Source organism: Dendropsophus ebraccatus, chromosome 3 (genome assembly GCF_027789765.1).
Source record: "Dendropsophus ebraccatus isolate aDenEbr1 chromosome 3, aDenEbr1.pat, whole genome shotgun sequence".
NCBI lineage: Eukaryota > Metazoa > Chordata > Amphibia > Anura > Hylidae > Dendropsophus > Dendropsophus ebraccatus.
This window is the reverse complement of record NC_091456.1, coordinates 165268079-165293743: the sequence shown is the minus strand read 5'-3', so window position 1 is coordinate 165293743 and position 25665 is coordinate 165268079. Positions and strand designations below refer to the sequence as shown.

Below are 25665 nucleotides of genomic sequence, written 5' to 3'. Positions count from 1 at the left end.
TGTATGTATCTCTCCATTCTGTGTAGGTATACAGCAGTGTATTATATACTTATTATCCTCCTCCTGTATGAGTGTGTATATAATACACTGCTGTATACCTACACAGAATGGAGATATACAGTATATACACACACACATACAGGGGGATAATAAGTATATAATACACAGTTGTATACCTACACAGAATGCAGAGATAGAGACCCTCTAAAAGTGATGCCACATGATTTACTATACAAAGGGGCCCGCTGAGGCTCTGTCGCCCAAGGGCCCAACAAAACCTGGAGCCGGCCCTGAAAACAAAAAAGGGTTTTTCTCACTCTCTCCCAAATTGTATGATTGTTCTAAAAATGCATTGCTTGTTTTCCTTTTCTCTTCATTGATCGTGACACGTTTACTTAAATCAAGTCAGTCCTCGGTTCCCCCACTGTCCTCGTCCTTGTAGATTCACATCAGTACTATGTAGACTGTTTAGTATAATTACTCATTACTATCACGGCTGTAGCTATAGGGGATACAGAGGGAGTGGTTGCACCTGGGTCCTAGTGCCTGTGGATCCAGATGAAGAAATTATAAATGAAAAGGTAGGTGGGGGTTCTTGGATTACGTTTTACTTTGTAGCTCTGTGGCTCCAATTAACCATAGCACACAATGTAAAGTGCATCCAGAGCTGCACTTTACATTGTCTGCTCTGTCAGTCTTGTGAGGCCACTATTCAATGAACAGCGGCCGCACAAAACTGACATGTCCCTCCGGCCGGGATTCCATAGAAGTTCATGCAATGTATTTATTCATTTAATAACGGCCGATATTGTAATCTACAACAATGGCCATTATTAATTGAATAAATACATTGTGTGAACATAGCCATAGACTGTATAAGCCTTAGGACAGCATCCAACTTCTTTAGCCAACAGGAGTGAAATGCTGATTGTTCGAGTTCCTACAAACTCGAACATTCGATTCGCTCATCACTAGTCACTATTATACAATAATATATGCCTAAGTCATAGTTAAAGAGAACCTGTCTCTAAGGGGCCTATAAGAGAGCCCAAGGCACTGTATAAACAAACGATGATCTTGTAGATCACCATAACTTTCAGAGCCTATTACATGACTCGGTAATCGTGTTTGATTGTTCCTGTCTCCAGTTGCTGAATAAGTGTTTGTTTTTTCAATGGATAATTGCTTACTCCATTACACAAAGAGATACTGGTCTGTGCTGCCAATAATCGCTCCCAACTCCCCCCCCCCCCCCAGGTAGTAGGGCCTTATGCTAAGCTACCCACTGAGGGCGCCATAACCCTGGTACAGTGCAGGCCGGGTGAGAGGGACGCCATAACAAATTTTGGTTAAATAATAAGGTTCCAGATGGTGGCTCTAGGTTTTTCTAGCTGAGATGGTTAGAGAGGGTGGCCGGTTGGGTAGATTTACCTATGGGACTCGTACTCGTAGATTTGTCGATCAATAAAACAGCAAACAGCAGATGATCAGTTAAAATGAAGTTAAAATATTCTTACAAGAAACAAGAGAACGTCGCTCAGAATAATAAGACTGTAAAAGAAGGGAATTTTCTAGAAATACAAAGATCAAGTGCATGTCGATTCCTTTCTATGTAATTTCCTGTCCCATCTGTTGCAGCCTCAAGCATCTTCAGTCCCTGTCTGGCTCTCACACCCTTGGCCTGTGCATAAACAGAAGAACCAGAACGCATGAACATGATGCCGTAATTCTATGAGACTTCATTAGAAGGATACGTGGGCACGCTATCATTTCCCTCATTTAAAGGCAACCTTTCACCTTGGAAATGCTGTGCAATCTGCAGGCCGCATGGTATAGACCAGGAGGAGCTGAGTCTGGGGGGGGGGGGGGCAGGATTCAGTATAACTTATTATAATCATTTAAATCCCGACAGATTTGAGCTGAATAATACAGTGGTCAGTCCTAGCCAATGATTGACCGTTTTCCTCATATCACTGTGCATGTGCAGTGCCCCGGAAACTATGTGCCACTGCTGGGTTCTTCTTTATATCAGTCGGCACTGAGGTATATTGTGTTGGGTTCTCTAATGCTTCCCTATGACAGTTGTAGTATTGCTTTTTGACCACAAGATGTCACTAAGGAATATTTTATTTCTATACAAGCCAGGGCATTGAATTTAAAGTGAATGTACTGTACCATCAGGTACATTCACTTTCAGTGCTTCAGATGAATAGAACGGCACGGGGAAGCCGGTGCCCCAGTCCTTTTTTGAACCGTGGCCCGTTTCTCGCAAACAATGCCAGTCTATTACTGAGCACTGGCCCAGGAGGAAACCCCCACCCCTCTGTGATGCAGCTCCATTGATTCTACTAAAGCTGCGTCGATGACGTTCTACACATGTAAAACACTTAAAGCAAATATATCTGATGGTACATTCGCTTTAACTATATACACTCCTGGCTGGCAGTGCATTTGGAATTCCAGATGCTTCCATAGGACGAAAATAGGATAGGCTCTATAAAATCCTAACCTATTATCTGGCATGGACACCCTTCAGGAAAAATCCTGAAAGGTGTCCATGCCCAATACGACCCTATGGAAAGAAAAATAGATAACAAAATCTGGATAGATTTTCTTGACGTGTGCATGGGGCCTAAGTCTGTTCCATCTACACACAGTGAAGCTTCGGGGTGGTAGATATAGCATTACAAAATGTTCCGCTTTGCAAATCATTGATTTTTGCATTTCATGCTTTATTTTGTCTGTTTTTACCATTTACAAAAGTATACGCTTGAAACCATAAACAACACAATACGAACATAATGAAAGGAAATTATCAGGAAGACAGCAGCGGAGAGACATAAAAGTCAGTGGGAAGCTGACAGTGACCTACTTTTATGTCTGAGCAATTACAATTTCAAAGGTTACAACTAGCTCTCTCAGAAAGCTTCCCTGGGATGGTACGGTAGCATTTTTAGATTTTTTTTAAACTTTTTGTTAGTTTTTATGTTTGGTGATGTACTACTTGACAACTTCTCTGCACTCACCTATTTACTAGCATGGAACAGACTTGAAAGAGCCTAATGGACTCTTGTCTTTTCTCAACCTTATTAACTATATAACTATTAGAGATGAGCAAGCATGTTCTACCGAGTATAGTGTTCGCACAAGTACCGGGCTACTCTTAAGTACTGTGTGCTGTTTGGGTGCTTTGAAAGGCTGCTAAGCATAATGCATTTCCACAGCCTTAGGGCCCTATTTCACCAGCCGATTATCGTTCAGATTATCGTTAAATCTTTCGAATCTAAACGATAATCGTTTGGTTAAAATGCAGTTAATGATTAACGACCGAACGAGAAATCGTTGATCGCTTTATAAGACCTGGACCTATTTTTATCGTTGCTCGTTCGAAAACGTTCGCAAATCCTTCGCATTGAATAAGACGTCATTCGGTCGTTAACAGTAGATACGAACGCAATAGCGAAGAAAAAATTATCGCAAATACGATCATAAGTAACGATTATTGTTCCATGGAAATGAGTGAACGTTTTCAGGTCTTTCGCAATAGCGGTCGTTTGAGATCATTAATCGTTAACGATTATGCGAACGATAATCGTCCGGTGGAATAGGGCCCTTAAAGTGTCCTGTCATGATTGGAACTTCCGGATCAATCAGCGGCGAGATCCCTTGCTTATCTGGGAGGTCGGGTCTCCATGGATACAGAGACGCAATCAGAAGATATTGCATTATTGTCTGACTGCATCTCAGTATCCACGAAGACCCGACCTCCATTAGCAGAAGATTTCGCCACTGATCCGGAAGGGCCAATCGTCACAGGTAGACTTCAAAGTGATACTGCCACCTCCCTTTTCATATACGCAGTTCTCCACACCATCCAGAAGCTTGAATGTTGCACATTTTATATCTACCTGTATAAACCACGTCTTTGTCATGGTTCTGCTTAAAAATAGCTTTTTATCATTAGTGGACAGTGTCATCTGGGCGGGGCTTTTCTGCCGTTGTGCCCCCATCTTCCCACTTATGTTGCCGCCATAGTCTCCATTGGGGATCACCTCGCCGGGAATCAGTGGCACAGTTAAAGTGACTCCGTACCCACAATCTTACCCCCCCCCCCCAAACCACTTGTACCTTCGGATAGCTGCTTTTAATCCAAGATCTGTCCTGGGGTCCGTTCGGCAGATGATGCAGTTATTGTCATAAAAACAACTTTTAATCTGGCAGCGCTGTGTCTAACGGCCGGGGCTTACATTTGTATATACATTAGGCTGGCACAACCTCTCTGTCCTTCCTTCCCGCCCTCCTCATCATTAGGAATACTTCAGGCAGATTGCTGCCTATTCCCCACCTGCGGCAGCCCGGAACATGGGCTGGATCGTTAATACACTTGTGCAAAGCTCAAACAGCAGTAAATGTTCCTGGATCATTCCTAATAATGAGGAGGGTGGGGAGGAAGGACGGAGAGGTGGTGCCAGCCTAATGCATATACAAATGTAAGCCCCGGGACAATAACTGCATCCCCTGCAGCTATTTGAAGGTACAAGTGGTTTGGGGGGGGGGGGGGGGCAGATTATGGGTACGGAGTCGCCTTAAATATGTCTTCAGCGATTTTTTTGCCAGGTAGCCTGTCAAGATGATCCCAGGCACTTCCCTGCTGTGGGAGTGGATCATTCTAATGACGTCTTGGAGGGGGGGCAGTAACTACATCGACAATGTAGGTGGGAATATGGGGGCACAATGGCTGTGAAGCCCCGTCCAGATGACACTGTCCACCAATGAAAGCTATTTTTGAGAAGAAAGACAACAAAGACATGGCTTATACAGGTAAATATAAAATGTTCAGCATGTAAACTTCTGAATGGTTCTGTGAAATGCATACAGTATATGGAAAGGGGGGTGGCAACATCAAATTCAAGTGTACCTGTGACAATCACAAATCACATGGTGGGGGGTAGGAGTGAAAGAATACATACCGCTCCAGTCTTCTATCTGTCTTTACTATTGCCGCTCAGCCAATCAGCAGATGAGGTGGGACTGCAGCTGCTGATTGGCTGAGTAGAGTCCGCTCAACCAATCAGCAGCTGTAGCGGTTGGCTGCAGCTGATTGGCAGAGTGAAGACTTGAGTGGTAAGTCCCAGGTCTCTGCTCTGGGTGGAGCTGGCTTGTAGTGTCCTTCCTACAAAGCTCAGAGTTCTTGTCAGTAGAGAGCGGCTCAGCGTGTACTGTGCTCTACTGTAGGATCTTGAACTTGTCCATCCCTTTTGTAAGGTGGTCGATTGTCCTATTCTTTTAGTCTTTCCTCGGTGTAGGCAAGGGGTGAAACTCCCTTGTCTCAGATGTCCCTAGTGGTCTTGTCTAGCTATCCATGGTGGTTGGATAGCTAGTAGCCAGTGAGCTAAAGACCAAAGGAAGTTATCACTATAAGGGGAGTTGTTACTAGAGAAAAGAAGTGTAAGTGTAGCTAGACCTAAGTGTTATCTGCAGCTGTGCTGGATGAGAGTGACAACAAGTGGTTGGAGTAAGGAACAGCGGCAAACTTGTCCTAATCTGTGACACCAGAGAGAAACCAAGGTGTAAGAGAAGAAAAGAAAACGTAGTGGGACACTACAGATGGAAAAATCTTCATAGGCCTCCATGTGAAATTGGTTCATGCCTACTTCTGCTGTTCACTTGAAAAGTTGTCGATTAGATTGTGAGCTTCCAGGAATCTATGTACAGAGCAGCGTAGAAATCTACAGCCTTCTTAGAGTTTTAGCTGGTACCCCGGTATAACTTTAAGAGTATAATATTATAATGTTCCATAAACAAACAATGAGTCACTTCTGTTACTCCGGGAACAACATCTGTATTTTCCACGTATACATTTAGAAATCAATGTAATGAATTCACTGTAAATAGCATCTCAGCTGGATTTTTCATCTCATTCCCGCTTCTGCGAGCGTCTATTTATGAGTCAGCATTCCATGGATTATTGTGGTATAATTACTTCATTATGCATCAGATTGGCTGGAAAATCCTGTTACTGAAAATATAGAATTGAGGGGAGACGCTCTTTGCAGGAGCTCTCCGCTCTAATACAGCGTACCAATAGGAGTTGTCAATTTGCTCTAATTTCTTTTAACCAGGGTCCATATAAAGCAGCTCTCAGTATAAATGAATGAAGGTGGAGAATCTGTAAGGGGGTGGTGGAGGCCCCTGGGGTGGGCTTAGATAGATTTAACATCAAAACAAAGGATCAAACTGAATCCCGAAAGTCTGGCTACTGGCCAAACCTTATAGCATAGCCAGAGATGAGTACATTTTCAAGTGGTTTTTCAAAGATCATAAGATGCCTGCACCAAAAACGTGTATGATGGGTCTGGTGAAGACGACTATGAACTGGAGATGTCTAAATTCCTGAAACTTAAAGGGGTACTCCAGCAGATTTTTGTTCTTTTAAATCAACCGGTGTCAGAAAGTTATATAGATTTGTAATTTACTTCTTTTTAAATATCTCAAGTCTTCCAGTATATATCAGCTGCTGTATGTCCTGTAGGAAGTGGTATATTCTGTCCAGTCTGACACTGTTCTCTCTGCTGCCACCTCTCTCCGTGACAGGAACTGTCCAGAGCAGTAGAGGTTTTCTATGGTTTACTACTGCTCTGGACAGTTCCTGACATGGACAGAGGTGGCAGCAGAGAGCGCTGTGTCAGACTGGAAAGAATACACCATTTTGTGCAGGACATACAGCAGCTGACAAGTACTGGAAGACTGGAAAGTTTTTAATAGAAGTAAATTCCAGTTATAATTAGTTGACACCAATTGATTTGAAAGGCATTTTTTTCTGGAGTACCCCTTGAATTAGGCTGTTTTCACACAATGTAAGTTTTATATTAATCACTGCCGTTGTTGCCGATTTGCAACAACGGCCGTGATTATTACAAATATTACATTGTACTACACTCCCGTCCGGGAGATTGATCAAACATGGTCTAAAGTGAAACTGGCTCAGTTGCACCTAGCAACCAATCAGATTCCACCTTTCATTTTCCAAAGTGTCTGTGAGGAATGAAAGGTGGAATCTGATTGGTTGCTAGGGGCAACTGAGCCAGTTTCACTTTACACCATGTTTGATAAATATCCCCCTTAGTGTACACTCCAGCTGGGACCTCTAGCGGACACAGAAAAAGAAATAACATGTCAGTTTTGTGCGGCCGCTATTCATTGAATAGGGGCCGCACAACAATTACAGTTCACACAATGGAGAGTGCGCCAGCATCCCAATTCAATAGAATTGAAGTTTATCTGGCCGGTACAGCAGTACCACTTCACTGACATTGGCCGTTCTGTGACAAGGCCGGGTCACAAAATGGCCGGAGTCATACGCTGTGTGAACCTGGCCTTAATAAGTAGAATTTTTTTTTTTAAAGTGTCATAATACATGTGTAGTCATACAGAACAGCCTTGTATCTACATCTGAGTCGGGATAAATGCCAGTCATCTACTTGCTGTTTCTTCCCAAAGATCTGATACACTGACAGCTACGTTTTTACTAAAAGATGTTAAAACAGACTGTAAAGAAAGAAGCTAAGAGAAATAGGGGGGAAATACTTTATTGTCACAAATGGAAGTGACAAATCCTCCGGAATCCGCATAATTATCTGTCAAGAGTCAGCTTGTGACTAGTCTGTCCGTGAACAAAACGTGTCTCCCCGCCACAAAGGAAACCATCAGATTTATCTGTGTTCACCCCTACAGCACCGAAATTCTGATCAGTATCTAAAACTAATCAAAACTCCAGCACCAAGATGTCAGCTTCCAGAATAACATGAATACCTTAGAATAACATATCCCTGCTCAGTGCTATCTGATGGGTTCCCATGGGTAAGGACGTTCTTGTCACTAAACTTCTTTTATCATATGGGATTTTTATATTGGACCGTTTTGCGAAAAGTTGACTGGCGTTGGCTTTAGGGTATATTCACACAGGGACAAGATGTGTCGGTGCCAAGAGGTTCCCTGTGGCTGAGCCGCAAGCAGTGCAGACCTGAAACTCCCAACAACTTCAATGGGAGCTTTGCGCTAAACTGCACTGATCTGACTTTATCAATGGTTTTTCCATTGTTAAGCCACCGCTCACTAGCACAAAAACAGCAACAAAAAAACTAGTTTTCTATTAAAAGCATTAATGGATATACCCCAGTAGTTATTTTTTTTAATGACTAAAGACTGGAACTGGTAAAAAGTTATCTACCCTTCACGCCCACCAGGCCTGCTATAATGACATCTCATTGACCTCTGTGGTTCGAAAGAGGGAACAAGACTGCAGGGGCCACTGACATGTGAATAAAGTATGTGACGTTATCATAGTAGACCTAGCAGGGCCACTGGAGGGTCAAAGGATTTTAGGGTAAGACAGAATTTTTGTGTGATTTTTTTTTTTTTTTTTGTCCCCTCATTTTCACTTTTGGGCTGTTCACACAAGATACAGGCAACGGTCGTTGTTTGGCAACGGTTTGGTCGGTTGTTGCATTGAAAATTGCACTGAAATCAATGTAGAACAGCGGGAAATAATTGACATGTGAATAATTTCAACGGACATATCAAACAACAGCCGTTGTTCAATACATTGTGTGAACGATGGCCATTGTTTGCGACACATTTCACTATGAAAAGAATGGCCACTGTTTTAACTGAACACAGCGCCTGTTCTTTTCATAAAATGTACGTTGTGTGAACATAGCCTTAGGCTACATTTGCACCTTCATTCGTTTTTAAGGACTGTATATGATGTCTGCCACCATTTGAAATCCACAAAAAAAAAAAAATGTTCGTAATTAGAGATGAGCGAACCTGGAGCATGCTCGAGTCCATCTGAACCCGAACTTTCGGCATTTGATTAGCGGTGGCTGCTGAAGTTGGATAAAGCCCTAAGGCTATGTGGAAATCATGGATATAGTCATTGGCTGTATCCATGGTTTCCAGACAACCTTAGAGCTTTATCCAAGTTCAGCAGCCCCCGCTAATCAAATGCCGAAAGTTTGGGTTCGGATCGACTCGAACCCGAACCCGGTTCGCTCATCTCTATTCGTAATGCATCCGCACATTGCAACAACGGCCGTTATAATTACGAAAATATACCTTACCTTGCCGTCTATGGGATCCCAGCCAGAGCGTATACACATGGTATATGCTCTGGCTGTCCATAATTGCAGATCCGCAACCACACATAGATCAGTTTCCCTTAGTGTTATTTTATGTTTATGTTTATGTGTTATGTCTGTCAAGGGTCGTCTGGTGGCCGGATTGGCTTCCTGTGATTGTTTCCGTTAAAGTCTGCCTGAGACCTCTACAGCCTGTAGTAATGCTGAGAACATGGATCAATGCAGTATATATGTACTGCATTAATCCCTATGAGCAATCAGTGCATTGCTCATAGAAGTCCCCTAGGGGGACTATAAAAGTGTAATAAAAAAAAAGTTTTTTTTTTTTTTTTAAATATATAAATAAATCTAGCCCATAATAAAAATTTAAATCACTCCTCTTTTTCTATTTTTTTTAAACAAAAGAATGTAAAAAAATTAATAAATTGGTATCGATCTTGCACAGTAAATAAGCTAAACGCAAAAGACCACCAAAGTAAAACATTTGCTGATTTTTGGGCATATTACATTACAGAGAAAAATGATAATAATAATAATAATAATAATAATAATAATAATAATAATAATAATAAAAAGTGATCAAAAAGATACAGTTTTGCAGCATATTTTTATGGAAGAAAGAAGAGTGTCATTACAACATACAATTGGTGTTGAAAACATGAAGGCGCTATGGCCTTTTAAACTCGAGGAAACTGGCTCATCATTAAGGGGTTAAGCCAGGAAATGCTTTTGGCCTCTGGATGAATCTGAGAATGTCTTACTCACTAGCAATAAGTAGAGCTCTTTAAAAGAATCAAAGCACATAGGGGACTAGGAAGTGGCATGTGTTTTCTTTGTCCCCTGTTCCAGCATTACAGATTACATTATAGAAACATGTTAGGTTTCCTCATCAGCGGCTTCTTCAGGGCCACTCATCCTTCTCTACAGAAAGTATAACAAGTAATGGGGTTCTTCATCATGATTACAGATATCCCTATGGCATTTAAAGCCTACAAAAGACATTTGGAAAAGGTATAAACTTATGCATTTAAAGGGGTACTCCAGAGAAAAACAATTGTTTTCAGATCAACTGGTACCAGAAAGTTATATAGATTTGTAAATTACTTCTCTTTAAAAATCTTAAGACCAGTACTTATCAGCTGCTCTATGTCCAGCAGGAAGTGGTGTATTCTTTCTGGCCTGACACAGTGAAAAAGTTTTGTACTGCTCTGGACAGTTCCTGTCATAGAAAGAGGTGGGCAAAAAATAAATCACTTCCTGCAGGACATACAGCAGCTGATAAGTACTGAGACTTGAGATTTTTTTTTAAAATAGAAGTTATTTACAAATTTGTATAACTTCCTGATACCAATTGATTTGAAAGAAAAAAAATGCAGGAGTACCCCTTTAACGTTTAACCATAGGGAATCCCTTTATATCATAGCTTTAGGCTATGTACACACATAGTATAATAAAAGCCCATGGAATAATACACCTAATGGAAAAGTCTATGGAAAAAATGTCAACCTGTGCACAGATTGTTAAAAAAAATAAATAAATAATATATATATATATATATATATATATATATATATATATATGTTAGACTTTAACACAGCACATTACTGGATTCAAGCTGAGACTGTGATACTACTATACAGGTATATGGGGGAGATTTATCAAACATGGTGTAAAGTGAAACTGGCTCAGTTGCCCCTAGCAACCAATCAGATTCCACTTTTCATTCCTCACAGACTCTTTGGAAAATGAAAGGTGGAATCTGATTGGTTGCTAGGGGCAACTGAGCCAGTTTCACTTTACATCATGTTTGATAAATATCCCCCATAGTATATAGACATTCTCTTAAAAAGTCCACCAGTGCTTACAAGATAGATCGGTAATACTTACAACCATATTGTTTAATGACACCCAGCAATCACTTGGAAATTCCTGAAGAAGAGGAACCAGGAACTGCAGGCAGCCATCCCAGTGGCAGAGGAGCAGCATCATACCGATGAGATTGAAGATTCTCACCACGGCACTGGCAAGGTCATAGGTCATGTGGAAAATCTGTATAGGAGAAAGTGGATATATTAGTTTTGGAGAACATTTGTAGAACTTTCTAGTTGCTGTTTTTTTTTTTTTCATCCGTGCGTGACATTGTCATCACCAAAGATGTCAGAGCCCCAGTATAGAACCTGAGATCAGGGCCCCCGGGGGCCTCTGGAAGCACTTTGGTGACTTATTCAGTAGATATTGGTCACCGTCCAGTCCGGGTTTCACTCTAAATTCTCTCAAGAAATGTACATTATTACATTCAGGCGACTTCTGTAAGTGTTAAAAGCATGTGATAGTCCTGATGGAGAATTAAAAATAAATAAATTGCTGAGTCAGTGTAATAGACGAGATACACAACCAATATGTCTCCCATTTCAGAGACTCCAATATGTCAATAGCATTATAACACCCACTTAGTGTGGATCAGACAGCTTTAAAGCAACTCTGTACCCACAATCTGCCCCCCCCCCAACCGATTGTACCTTCACATAGCTGCTTTTAATCCAAGATCTGTCCTGGGGTCTATTCGGCAGGCGATGCAGTTATTGTCCAAAAAAACAACTTTTAAACTTGCAGTCCTGTGTCAAACGACCATGGCTTGGAGTATCTGTGCCCTAATTTAGCACCCCCCTCCATCCCTCCTCCCCACCCTCTTGATCATTAGGAATGCCCCTAGAACATTTTCTCCTGTCTGAACATTGCACAGGTGCCTTAACGATCCAGCCCATGTACCGTGTTAACAGAGGCGAGAAATAGGAGACAATCTGCCTGGAGCATTCCTAATGATGAGGAGGGTGGGGAGGAGGGACAGAGAGGTTGTGCCAGCCTAATGCATACACAATCTAGGCCACGGTCGTTTGGCACAGGGCTAAAAGTTTAAAAGTTGTTTTTTAGGACAATAATCAGGACTAGAGGGATAACCAAATAACAAGCCGAGGTCACAAAACAGTATAGAGCACATTACAAACTCAGGAGACTAAAGCCAAGGTCAGGGGAAGCAAGCCAGGCTCAGAATATACGGGTAGTCAGACAGTATGAACATTAGTGTGCCGTCCCAGAGCAGGTGTGCTACTGTCTCAGCACATCTGTTGTCAGGTACTGTGTGTTTGTATGCTCTGGGCTGAAGGCCTGTACTTTACTGTTCTCACCACTTGGTGTCTCACTGTATTCTCTGCACTTAGCACAGGTAAAAGTATTATAAGTGGTTAACTGTGCACTGGGCTGTGGGATACTGGCATCAGTGCTGGAGTGGGGGAGGTGAGAGCATTTCGATTCTTTCATCCTCCCTGGCACTCTGCCAAAAATCACCCCAGCCCGGAATTCTAATTTAAGCAGAACCTGTCACCATAAAAATTCTGTGACATACTGCCCCTACACATCTACGGAGAGATGAGGAGGAGAAGAGCAAAGATAGTACATTAGGCTACTTTATTTGATCTTAGCCCAAGTCTTCAGTATCTACAGATTACACTACTCATTACTGCTTTATAATGTCCTCCATGCCGTTGTCCTGAAGACGTAAGGGGAGCAGGATCCCCCTTCTGTGACTGTTCTGTGTATGGGGGACATCAGAACAGTTAGTCTCTATCCACTAGCACAGGTAATCTGAAAATTAGAGATGGGGGCCAACAGAGAAAAATGCAATGAAAGAAAAAAAAAACTTATGAAACTTATACAATGGCCATTCCTATTGCTATTCCTCATACACAACAGCTTATCCTGAAAAGTTACCTGAAAAGACAACCATACCTGTAAATAACTTTTGATATGTCATTGACAGGTCAAAAGTTCTTGATCACAGCTGGTCTCACTGCAGAGACCCAAAGTGCTCAAAAGATACAGTGGAGGAAACAATACGGCAGCAGCGCTATCCATTCCTGTCTGTATGCCCTGATCAGCTAATTATGGTAATATAAGTCTATAAGGCGAGTGGTCGGGGAGTGGATCGCGCAGCCGCGCTCTTATTCCGATTATATCTCCTGATCACCCGCTGTGATCAATAAATGCTAAATGACATTTATATATATATATATATATATATATATATATATACATATATATATATATATATATATATATATATATATACACTGCTGGGACTGGAAAACCATCTAATGTGTATAGGATCTTCCTGACTCTTTCTATACAGCAAATGTTGTGGAAATGAAGGACCAGATAACCAGATAACTGGACAACAAGCCCGATCCTTTTGTTCTCAAGGGAGATCTGGCAGTTTGGCGGCAGCATACTTCTCTCTCCTCATCCGGGATACATGCATGGTTGGCCGAGCCAAGGTTGACGTAAAAGATTAACTTTATATACTTTAATATGATATGAACTTTAGATACATTTAGGTAAATGTGTATATAAATAGGCGGCTGTCACATGACCGCACCGGAGGGACCCGTCTCCTCATCAGCGTCTTTGACCCTTAATTTCATCTCCAGCCAGAAGAGAAAATGTTTTTATGTTGATAAACGCTGCACATTCCCGCCAAGATAAGGAAATTCCTCGGCTTGCAGCCACCGCTAAATCTTCACTAGAATGCCTTTTATTTCAAATGGCTGAAGCTTTATGGAACATCTGTAACTGTGAAGTATTCATGAATGTAAATTACTGCCACATAATAACATCAGCTAATGCCGTCATCGCAACGGTTCACTCCAAGGTTATGGGATCAATGCTTGCTGTATGCCAGATTATTAGACATCAGAGAGAAGGGAAGAGTTTATTGCAAACAAAAACTTTCTAATTATTGTGCTTCTTATGGCAACTTTTATTACTCCGGTTTTCAAAATTCAAAGGGGTACTCCAGAAAAAAATGCTTTTAGATCAACCCGTCGTCAGAAAGTTATATAGGTTTGTAATTTACTTAAAGGGGAACTCCACATAAGGAAAATTTGTTTTCTATTAAAAGTACATTAAAAGTTATATAGATGTGTCTATATAATGTATTACTATATCTGTTCGGTTCTGCCACACTGGTAGCTGATAGAAATCCAGGAAGTGAAGAAAAATGGCCTCTGTGCCATTTCATATTGTCTCCTGCTCCCACTGCTCTCCCACCTGAGGAGGCAAATCTTCCATGCCTCTGTCTCACATTGTGTGTGTTTGCTGAGCACAGGCTGATGATGCAGACAGGGGGCAGGGTATGATCTCACAGGAGGCTTGGCTGGATCCCCCAAGCCCCTGAGTGATTCACCATCTCTGACCAGCCAGAAGCAGCTGCTGCAACTTCGCTCATTGTGCAAAACTCTGCAATGAAATTAGGGCTATGTTCACACATGTTGGAGTTTTATTGCAGGATTGCAGTGTATTCACAAAAATGATGCAGTAACACAATTACATAATGCTAAACAGCACAGAGGATCAGAGCCGGCACTGCTAATCCAACCTGAAAAAAACGAGGCATAAACAGTATATCCCATGTAAGATAATATGGGATAAAGTCCTTATTGTATGGCTCAACATCAAAGGTAAAAGATGCTTGATCACAATACATGCGAGGAGATGAAAAGAAAAAAAAAAATTCTAAAAGTTCTTTACTTTATTACAATATCAGCGTTACAGGTAGTAACAGTGCGCTGTGTGGGTGAGACCACAATGAAATTATAAATTACTGCAAGCGATTCAGTAACACAGTGAAACTGCAATGTGTAAACACAGCCTAGATGTAAAGCAACAGATTTGGCCGTGGAATGGGCAGGGTGCGGGACTGTGATGAACAGCTGAGGGAAAGCAATGCATTCTGGAACCTGTAGTACTGTGTACAACTGCTCAACCAGGAAGTACATAAACACAATACAGAACAAAAACCCCCAAAGTAAATGGATTTTTGGTAGTTTCAAAACTGGGTTAGACAGCTAAGCAATGCTATATGCTTCTGCAACTAGTTTATTTTTTTTAACCTCTACCTTGAGTTCCTCTTTAATTTCAGCTGCTGTATGTCCTGCAGGAAGTGGGGTTTTCTTTCCAGTCTGACACAATGCTCTCTGCTGCCACCTCTGTCCGTGGCAGGAACTGTCCAGAGCAGTCAAGGTTTTCTATGGGGATTTGCTGCTGCTCTGGACAGTTCCTGACATGCACAAATCAGTAGCTCTGGTAGCTATGGAAAATTCATACGGGAGAAGGGACACCTGTTAAAGACACACAGAATTTTTTCAGTCCATTTTTCTCATTATTTTTTTTGCAAAAAAATAAAAACGGATTAAAAAACGAATCAAAACGCATTTTTTTACCACGTTTTTTTGTGTATGCAAAAAAAAGATGCATTTTGATCTGTTTTTTAATCTGTTTTTTTTTTTTTTGGTTTGCAAATAAGGATAAAAAATTGACTGCAAAAAGCATTGTGTGAGTTTTTTTTATTATGGAAGTCAATGGAAGAACGGATCAAAATAAAGGTATGCAAATGCATCCTTTTTCAAATTCAGTTTCATGTTTTTTTGCAAAAAAAAAAAAAAAAAAAAAGGATGAAAAAAGAACGGTATGAATTGGCCTAGGCCAAAACATACCCAGGGTAAAATCTAGCCTAGGCCAGTTTAACCCCCGGTATACTCTGGCCTATTACACTGGGGCAATCAGCAGCTTTTGATGACATGTAAAAGTTACTACATATGACAGTAATGCTTAAATAAGATGAATAGTAAACACATGAAGCCTTGCCTGTAATGAGGCTGTAACAGCTGTAAGAGGTTCTGTCATACTCAAAATGAAGCTAAAAGTTAATTCTTGTATGTGTCATCAGTTGTGTTAAAATGGAAATCATCTACAACCACGCAAACTGATTTCTATCTAGGAAGACTGTAAGGGATCTCTGCATATATTACAGTATGAGCAATGAGTCACGCAGCTGTCTTATACCAGGTGTCTACAGGATGATAGGCAACTAATAATAATATAAATTCCTTAAAGGGGGTGAAAAATATAAAATAAAATCAACTGGTATCATAAAGATATACAGGTTTGTACAGTACTAATTGAGTTTTCTTTACAGCCTGACACAGTGCTCTCTGCTGCCACCTCTGTCCATGATAGGAACTGTCCAGAGCAGTATCCCTATAGAAAACCTCTCCTGCTCTGGACAATTCCAGTCATGGATAGGGGTGGCATTTTCTAAGGGAGACCTTCTGACCTTTGACATTTTAACCTTAAAGGTCATGAGAATATGAGTGTTCACTATCAGGAAAGAGGGAATCTCTGGGATAATGTAAACAATTAGACATGGGGTCACATACTGGGATGAGTAACTCCAGTCTTTACACTACATGGCATTTTCTTTGTAGATATTTTTCACACATTGAGGCTCAGACTTCCAGACTAGCCTACAGTACAGGTGCGTGAGGTTTATACTGTCGCTCCATATGCCTCCAATTACATATGGATTTTTACCAAGTTTTTTTTTCTCCCTGTAGGATTTTATTCGTATTAGACATAAAAAATGTGACATGTTCAGCTGCGGCACATATGGAGGTATTCTCCCCTAGATATATAACGTCTCGGACATACGGCACCTGACAGAGCCTGCTGTTTGCCTTATGCTAATTTACTTGAAAAAAAGAGCAATCTGTATTGTGTACACACTATACTGCAGATAGGATGGAGGAAGACAAACAACTTGCCGCAATATAATCAATCCGCTTCCCACCCACATGGGCTCATGGACATGAGTAACATTCTGCTGCAATGGCTCCATCCATGCCGTGATCCTTGCCGAGAAAAAATAGGACATATGTCATAGTGCGGATCGCGGCACGGATGCCTCTTCCCACTCCTGTCACCGCTCCTGTCTCTTCCCGCTCCTGTCACCAGCTTCCATCTCCCCTGCTCCTATCTCCCCCACTCCTGTCACCCGCTCCCATCTCCCCCGCTCCTGTCACCCGCTCCCATCTCCCCCGCTCCTGTCACCCACTCCCATCTCCCCCTGCTCCTGTCACCCGCTTCCATCTCCCTGCTCCTGTCACCCACTCCCATCTCCCCCCGCTCCTGTCACCCGCTCCCATCTCCTGTCACCCACTCCCATCTCCCCCCGCTCCTGTCACCCGCTTCCATCTCCCCCTGCTCCTGTCACCCGCTTCCATCTCCCTGCTCCTGTCACCCACTCCCATCTCCCCCCGCTCCTGTCACCCGCCCTCATCTCCTGTCACCCACTCCCATCTCCCCCCGCTCCTGTCACCCGCTTCCATCTCCCTGCTCCTGTCACCCGCTCCCATCTCCCCCCGCTCCTGTCACCCGCTCCCATCTCCCCAGCTCCTGTCACCGCTAAACAGACTGTTTTTGACAGAGCAGACAAAATCACACTCCGTGAAAAACACTGGACATGTAAATGAGGCCTAAGGGTACTTTTAAACACACAGATGTCTAACCAATTTATCTGACAGATTTTTGAAGCCAAAGCAAGGAATGGATTTAAAAAGATGAAAAATCCCAGTCTTTCCTTTATGACCTGTTCCCTGTTTACGGCCTGTTCCTGGCTTTGACTTAAAAAAATCTGTCAGATAAATTGGTCAGATATCTGTGTGAAAAAGGACCCTATAAAATGGCCTCCTGATGGGGCATGTACAGACATTATTAAGGTCCTTACAGAATACTGACAGGCCGGCATAACACACTGCACTACAATATTATGTAAGCAGAGCATGTGTGACCAGACTACCTACACAGGACACAAGAGGTGGACGTTCTGAGAGGGTACTGAAAGAATGACATAGGATTCCATGTTATGTATGGTACACCTGTCCCTGTATGGCAACCCAACAATATCTATACCTATATCTATACCCATGAGCCACTAGGTACCCTCCTAGACCCTTTAACAACTCTTAAAGGGGTAGTGCGGCGCTAAACATTTATTCACAAAATAACACACATTACAAAGTTATACAATGTATGGTTCTCCGTGTGCTTAATGCCATGCTGTGCCTGGCCTAATTTTTGGGAGGCTCACTTGCTTCCTCACTCACTTTTATTGGTTCTGTGTGTGCTCAATGCCATGCAGTGTCTGGCCTAATTTTGGGGAGGCTCACTGGCTACCGCTTCTACCTTGGTCACTCTGTCCTCACCGCCATGCTGTGTCAGGCTAAATTGTGGGTGTTTTATCATATGCTACCTCTGTTTTAATGGTTCCCTGTGTTCTCACTGCCATGCTGTGTCAGGCTGAGTTTTTGGGTGGTCCATATGCCTACCTCTGTTTTAACCAGGCGGTTGCACAGAATTAGGCATAATGGTGCCATTAGGCAGCCTCAGAGGCATGCATACATGCTGCTCCTGCTGTTTCCTGTCCATTTCCGTTGTGTTTCCATCAATTTCTGAGGTTGACAGGTTTTCACACGACCTTCCCTCTACCGAACTTGAGTCTCCTGCAAAAATGCTTGAGTCTCCCATTGTTTGTTACTCAAAACGAGCACTTGAGTATCAGGAAATACTCGTTTCGAGTAACGAGCACCCGAGCATTTTAGTACTCGCTCATCACTATATTTTATGTATGAGAATGGCCCCCTTCCCCGTGTCCCCCCCCCACCCCAGAAGTGTGGTGCATTATACTCACAGTTATGCTCAGCCAATCGCGTCTGAGCAGATGATGATGCGGCAGAGGGGGGCCGGCATGAGGGACGGATGGAGTGGTTCTGCCGGCCTCCCGAAGATGTTGGCCGGGGGTCGACACGAATGCGGTGAGTATAATTCACCACACTTCCGGGGTGGGGGGAGGGGACGCGGGGAAGGGGGCCATTCACATACATAAAATACATTACAAAGTTGTATAACTTTGTAATGTGTGTTATTTTGTGAATAAATGTTTAGCGCTGCACTACCCCTTTTAGGATCAATTTAAAGGCTACGCACAGATATTGAACAGATATGATGTAACAGTGTATAATACAGTATATATATATATATATATATCCACTATTCATCAGTAAAACACATATTTAACCATGTAATAGCTATAAATGCAGCAAGAAATAGTCTATGGATATAGTAGTACAAGAGCAAGATGTTTCATTCACTAAATAAGACATTGATTCGGCTCTTCAGTTTACACTCCAGGGACGCGGGGATTGCTAGGACAAGTCTACAGCTGAGAATTAGCACTTTGGGAATTAGCACATTAGTGGATTGAGTCCAAAGTGATACATCTTCTACCATCATTACCAATTACACCGGAAGATAATTGACAAAAGTGGCCATTTTTTTTGGCTTTTTTCCCTTTTATCCGCGTCTTCCTAAAGCTATAACATTTTTATTTCTTCTGTCAACATAATGCTTGTTTTATGTGGGATAAATTGTACTTTATAATGCGCCCCTTGTGCCATATAATTTATTGAAAAAATAGCATTGAATAGAATGGGCTTGTTTTTTTGTTTTGTTTTTTTACTGCTAAATATCCCCATAGTCTGGCATCTATAACTCGCAGGCGGAGGGGACCATTGGGTGAAGGAAGGAACTCCCTATCTAATTCTTCATATGCCAGGTTTGCTGTTGTTTACAGAAACTTGGGGGTTAATCTGAGGGGTCTGATGTTGATTATTTCCCCCATTGGTTTGAAAATTTTATCTTTCGTAACCCCCTAAATATGTGTCGAATTTCAGCCACTAGGGGGTTTACTTTCACAGAATTTTCTGTTCACTGCCTGTTGTTAGGCTCGGTTTCTCTCAAGTAATAGAGATACCATAACAGAACTGAAAATATACACAAAAAGGCTGACTGGTGGATAAGACACAATAACCCTGTATAACTGTATAGGGCACAGAAATATACCGCAACCCCGGGCGTCACTCCACCATACAACCAGAACAACCCACCAACAGAATGGATACACAACAACAACTATGGGCATAAAGTCTGAATAATATCAAAATTTTATTTACCATGATACATTACACAACATGATTAAAAATCAATATTCCATAAAAATATATATATATACTTTTAAAAATAACCACATAAAATAACCCACATAGAATGAATAATTTACCAAATTGCAAGTGTTAAAAAATGTCTCCTTCAGTGCCAGAGATATGTAAACATAGCTACCATATTAGTAAAAGGACTACGGTATACAATTATCTACAGACATTACAAATCTCCATGGTATTTACCACTCACCCATATTCACTATGTGGGTCACGACTGTCCCTACGATCGTTTCGCCAACACCGGCTTCCTCAGGGAAGTGGTAAATACCATGGAGATTTGTAATGTCTGTAGATAATTGTATAGTCCTTTTACTAGTATGGTGGCTATGTTTACATATCTCTGGCACTGAAGTATTTTTTAACACTCGCAATTTGGTACATTATTCATTCTATGTGGGTTATTTTATACATGTAATTTTATTATTGAGTGGTTATTTTTAAAGGTATATATATATATTTTTTATGGAATATTGATTTTTAATCATGTTGTGTAATGTATCATGGTAAATAAAATTTTGATATTATTCAGACTTTATGCCCATAGTTGTTGTTGTGTATCCATAACAGAACTGAGCAAGAAGGGGTAGGGCAACTTCCTCACAGGCTATTCCTCTCTGCTCATAATGCCAGTTCCTCAGCTCCAATCTACAGGATCTTTGTGCGTGCATTTATTTCAACTAGCTATATTTATCTACACTCACGTAGGTCCCAATATTTTGCAGTGTACACATTATAAAAGGTTTGTCTTTTGCATCAACATGCTCAAAAAAATGGCGGAAAAAACACCAAAACGGTAGTCGTACAGGCTGGGGTCAAGCCAAACTGATGGCGCGGTACACAAGCATAATCCAAAAGAGGGCAAAGGTACAAAGTCAAGATCAGAAAACCAGATATTGAAGTACAGAGAATAAGGATGGGGTTCGATTAGCACGCTCCAAAAGGGACTAATAGCCAGCGTGGAGTACAGGGCTTTGAGACACTATATAGGAGGTCAGGGACCCAGTCTAGGATTTGATTGGACTGGCACCCTTACCCTGCATAACACTTGTGGCAAAATGGACTGAATGACAGGGAGACCTGCCAGTCAAACATTAACAGGAGCTGTACAGCTGTCCTAGCAGGTGATGCAAACCCACTGCGACTCTGATAACTAGGGACACCATTGGGTATTCTTGATGTCATCCAGTCAGCAGCACTGAAACTGAGTAACAAGGTGCAGCTTCTTGGGCAGTCCCTGGGAGTCCATGGCGGAGCTCCAGATGCCAAAGCAGACAAGGCAGGAGCACGAACAGGTAAGGAAGGACCTTACACAATTTTAGCAAGTGAAAAGCCTATATAATACATACACTCTTGTGTGGGCTATAGTCATGGGCCTTATGGGGAATAAGTGCAGGAAGTACAACATACAGCAGTGCTGGCAGACAGGTGCATGCCCGCTGGAAAACTGAAAATAGCAAAGAGAGAAGGCACCGAAAGGGGGCAATAGTTGGAAAACCAGCAAAATAACATTGTAAATCTATGGCGCTAGGGGCATAGACTCTGATACAGTTTAAGAAAATGCACATGCTGCTACATTAGAAAACTCTTCTTTCTGGTGGCGATTCTAGCTTGGCTAATAATAATAGTCATTAAATAATCCCTAGTCATGTTTTAAGGCTTTTAAAGGTGCCAAACGCTGACTTGCAGAGATTCCACCTCCTACATCTAGCACCAGAGAGCAAGCTTGGAAGATGACTACTTTACAGAATTTTCCCAGCATGGCATGACCTATAGTATAGGACTCTAAGGGAATTATGGTGCTCTCTTTAAGGAGAAACTTTACCTCTTCAATCCCACAACGCTTTTTGTGCATGTGAAGCACGCCATGTAACAAATGGCTACATTCTGCTGACTGTAGCAAAAATGACACTTGTTATAAATATGCACCATAGTGAAAGACCCAGAATACCAGTAGATAATTATGTTTTCCTGAACTGAAGGAAAAAGAAGACACAATAGCCACATGATAGATGGATACCATCACTGAAACCATGAATGCACCATTGAGAAGCCATAAGAACCAATAGGAAATCAGGACAATCTAAAGAAACACTAGTCATATGGTCACCAGGTGTCTAGACCAACCTGCTGGAATATAATAATAGTCAAGCCAATAATCCAGTATATACCTGTAAGGAGGGTAAAATAAAGCGGCAAACTGTGCAAGGATCCCTCTCGACTGACAGGTGCCCTCCTTACATAAAGTCTAGTTTGACACTGAATTGTTTGTGATAGCCATTTTTCCCTTTATTTTCAGACTTCTCCCACATACTGTGTGTTGTACTTTTATTGCTGTGTATGTATTTTAATATATGTATGTGTTGCACAAAGTACTTAAAGCGACCATCATCTATAATAGTTTGTCCGTCATCCTCAGAATGTAGATATTACATACATACATACACTGTGCATATGTTATAGGGATCTTAACAGACTTAAAGGGGGTATCTGGCATAAGAAAACTAGTTGCGGATATATAGAAAAAATTTGAGTTTATACTTACCTCTCCACACTCCCTCGTTGTCCTCCTCCAATGTCTCTGGGTCCCTTGTTGACCTTAGCCACCACCACTTCAAAGACAAAGTTGTCTCGAGAGTGACAGCCCGCTCGGCCAATCACTGACTAAGATGGGACAGCACTGCGGCCGGTGGTTGGCTGAGCTTTTTATTACTACCGAGATGAGTTTGTCTCAGATGTGGGGTCAGCAGGGGACATCAGAGACACTGCAGGAGGACACCAAGGGAGCGCCGATTACTAGCAGAAATATTAGCAGATACAACCAAATCTGCCAGACAGACATGATCACTGTTGGCAACCATGTTTTATTTACAATCCTATAGTCCCTTAATCTCCTATATTTCTAGATGCACATCTGGAAACTGTCTGTGAGTCCAAAAGCGCTGATAGCCAACCTGGGCCAGCATCATCAATACCCGGGCAAGAACCGCCGGGTGCTTTGTGTGGCCCTTTACCTTTATGCGCTCCTAATCAGGAGCATATACAGTTAAATGTGGCATTGTGTTTGTCAAGCCAAGGAGGCATTATACTTCCAGTCAGAAGAGGCTGCCCCCGAGTGCTGAGGTGTATGGGTGACAGGAAGGAAGAGGTCAGAGGAGAGCACAGCGCCAGCCGTGCCGCAGGTAAGTATGACTTTTTTTGTCTTCATCTTTTACAGTCAGGAAATACTGATGGTTCCTCAAAGCCCCCTGAAAGATTTCCTGATCAGTGTTACCTGATATGTTTCCCCCCAATGCCTTTCTGTCTCTAATGTTTCAGGGAGAAAAGAGGAGTAGATGTAATTGGGATCTTAGACACAGATTAGTAATAGGAGTATGGATATAGTCCATTGATATTATATTATAATAATATGTGTATGTGGCTGTTGATAACCTTAATGACATTCACCAATGGTGACTCATGTTATTAACAGACTTTTATACCTAAACTTTTTATACCGCTTCAATTATGGTTCCTGCAAAGTCTGTAAACTTTCCTTTCCGAGTTATTGATTGATGCCTTTTTTTAGTTCAAGCCATATTGATTGTTGCTTCGCTCAGAAGTACACCTCCAAACAATTATTACGCCTCTCAAGCATATATGAAAGATAAATAAAAATCTAAGGAAGTGAAAATGACTAAGAGCAGTAAATAATGTCAAGCGAGAACCTAAACCGTGTTTAGGGAAGCCTGAAATGTTTTGAGGAAATTAAATTCTAGTCTCAGTTCAGACAACCCCACATCATTTGAGGGAACTCCAAAACCCATTGTAACTAGGACAATGGGCAATGTAAAGGCTATGAACATCTCACCTCCTCTTCGCTGGGGTGAGCAGTAGAATTCGCTGGATTTCCATAGTGTGAACACACCCTTAAACCTAAATTAGGCAACATTTGAAATAGTCTTTATAAAAAATTTCCTACCATTTAGCTGCTTATAATAATGAGATACAGTAAGTCTTAGGGACATTCTTCCCTCGCAGTGTTAGAGACACAATAATAAAAGAGGGAAGGTTGCGGAGCTGCTTAGACATGAAACAAGGGGGAGAGAAACTCCAAAGGACAGCTCACATAGGCTGGAAAAAAATGAGAGCAAAACAAGGAACTCTGCTGGGGGAGGCATATACTGTGCACTTGTATAGAGCAATGTAGAGGTTTTATAAGCAAAGCGGGAAAATAGTTAATAAAGACCTATGGAGAAAATGTTTTTGCTGTATACGAACTACAAAGGAAGAATATAAACAATATGTAGCACTATTACTAGGACCTCCCTTTAAAGGGGTGTGCCAGTATTCCAATCAGCTGTTTGGTGCTGGAATACAAAGTGAACAGAGTTTGTCTCCATTCATTGTGTAGTGGTGGCAGTGTGCTAGTGGGGCTTAAGTCCCATTCAAGTGAATAGGAGCTAAGCTGCAGTTGCATATTACCATCATAACACAATGAAAGGAGACAAACTCTGTTCACTGTGGCAGCAAACAGCTGATTGGCGTGGGTGCTGGGTGTCGGAATCCTACCGATCAGTTACTGATGAGCTATCCTGTGGATCCTCGTGAGTAAATGTTACCTTGAAAACCCCTTTAATAATTCTCTAAAATGCTTTTAATCCTTTTAAAGTCGCAGATTCCTTGGCACTGAACTACATGATAAAAATCCATAGACTTATAAGAATCCACTTGCTGAGTAAGGCTATGTTCACACTATGTAAGTACCGTAGTGATCACGGCCGTAATTACTATGGTACTTACGTAGTGCTGCACCTGAGGGAATCCCGACCAGAGTGTATACACTACGGCTGGGATACCTAGCGGCGCCGCAAGAAACTGACATGTTGGTTTTCTATGGCAGCTATTCATTGAATATCGGCCGCAATAAAACCTGTCAGTTCACACAATGGAGCGTGCGGCTCCGGCCGCACGCTCCATTGTGAGCAGTGGTGAATTCGGATGCGGGCGGTAAAGATCATCCGGCCGGTACTGCAGTACAGTCTGGGATGAACTTTTCTGACACCTGCCGTTCCGTGACCCAGTCGGGTCACGGAACGGCCGGTGTCTTACAGAGTGGGAACATGACCTAAGGTTACATTCACACATTCTGCAGTTTTTCAGGACCATATATAATGTCTGCATCATCCATCATCTTTGTTTGCAATTTGCAAAAACAAATTCATCTGTAATGCATCCGTTTTGGATCTGTAATACACATTTTTTGAGGATCAGCAAAAAAGGGGAAGGTGATAGTTTAATAAGTGGGAATGGTTTTTAATAATTTCTCTATCGTGTTTCCTTACAGATTTGCAGACATTACAGACATTTAATTACGGATCTGCAAAAATTACAAGACTCCCAATGGGCTTTAAATTTGTCCACAATCTGCAACGTGTGAATATAGCCTAAAGGCTTATTCCCATCTAAAGATGTTATTGGATATCATAGGATAGGCAATAACAAGCTGATCACTAAGGGTCTGACCGCTGGGATTCTCATTGATCCTGACAATGAGGAAATAATTGTATTTAGAAGAGCATGCAGCCAGCACTCCATTC

The 25665-nt window shown here is 41.8% G+C and overlaps 1 protein-coding gene across 1 annotated transcript in view; it reads right to left on the bottom strand.

The window, feature by feature from the left end:
- Nucleotides 1-25665, bottom strand: part of HCN1 (hyperpolarization activated cyclic nucleotide gated potassium channel 1) — a 257247-nt gene that overhangs the window by 95573 nt on the left and 136009 nt on the right. The window contains exon 3 of the mRNA XM_069964733.1: nucleotides 11028-11189. Within this exon, the coding sequence (XP_069820834.1) occupies nucleotides 11028-11189 (162 nt within the window). The remainder of the gene's footprint in view (nucleotides 1-11027; nucleotides 11190-25665) is intronic.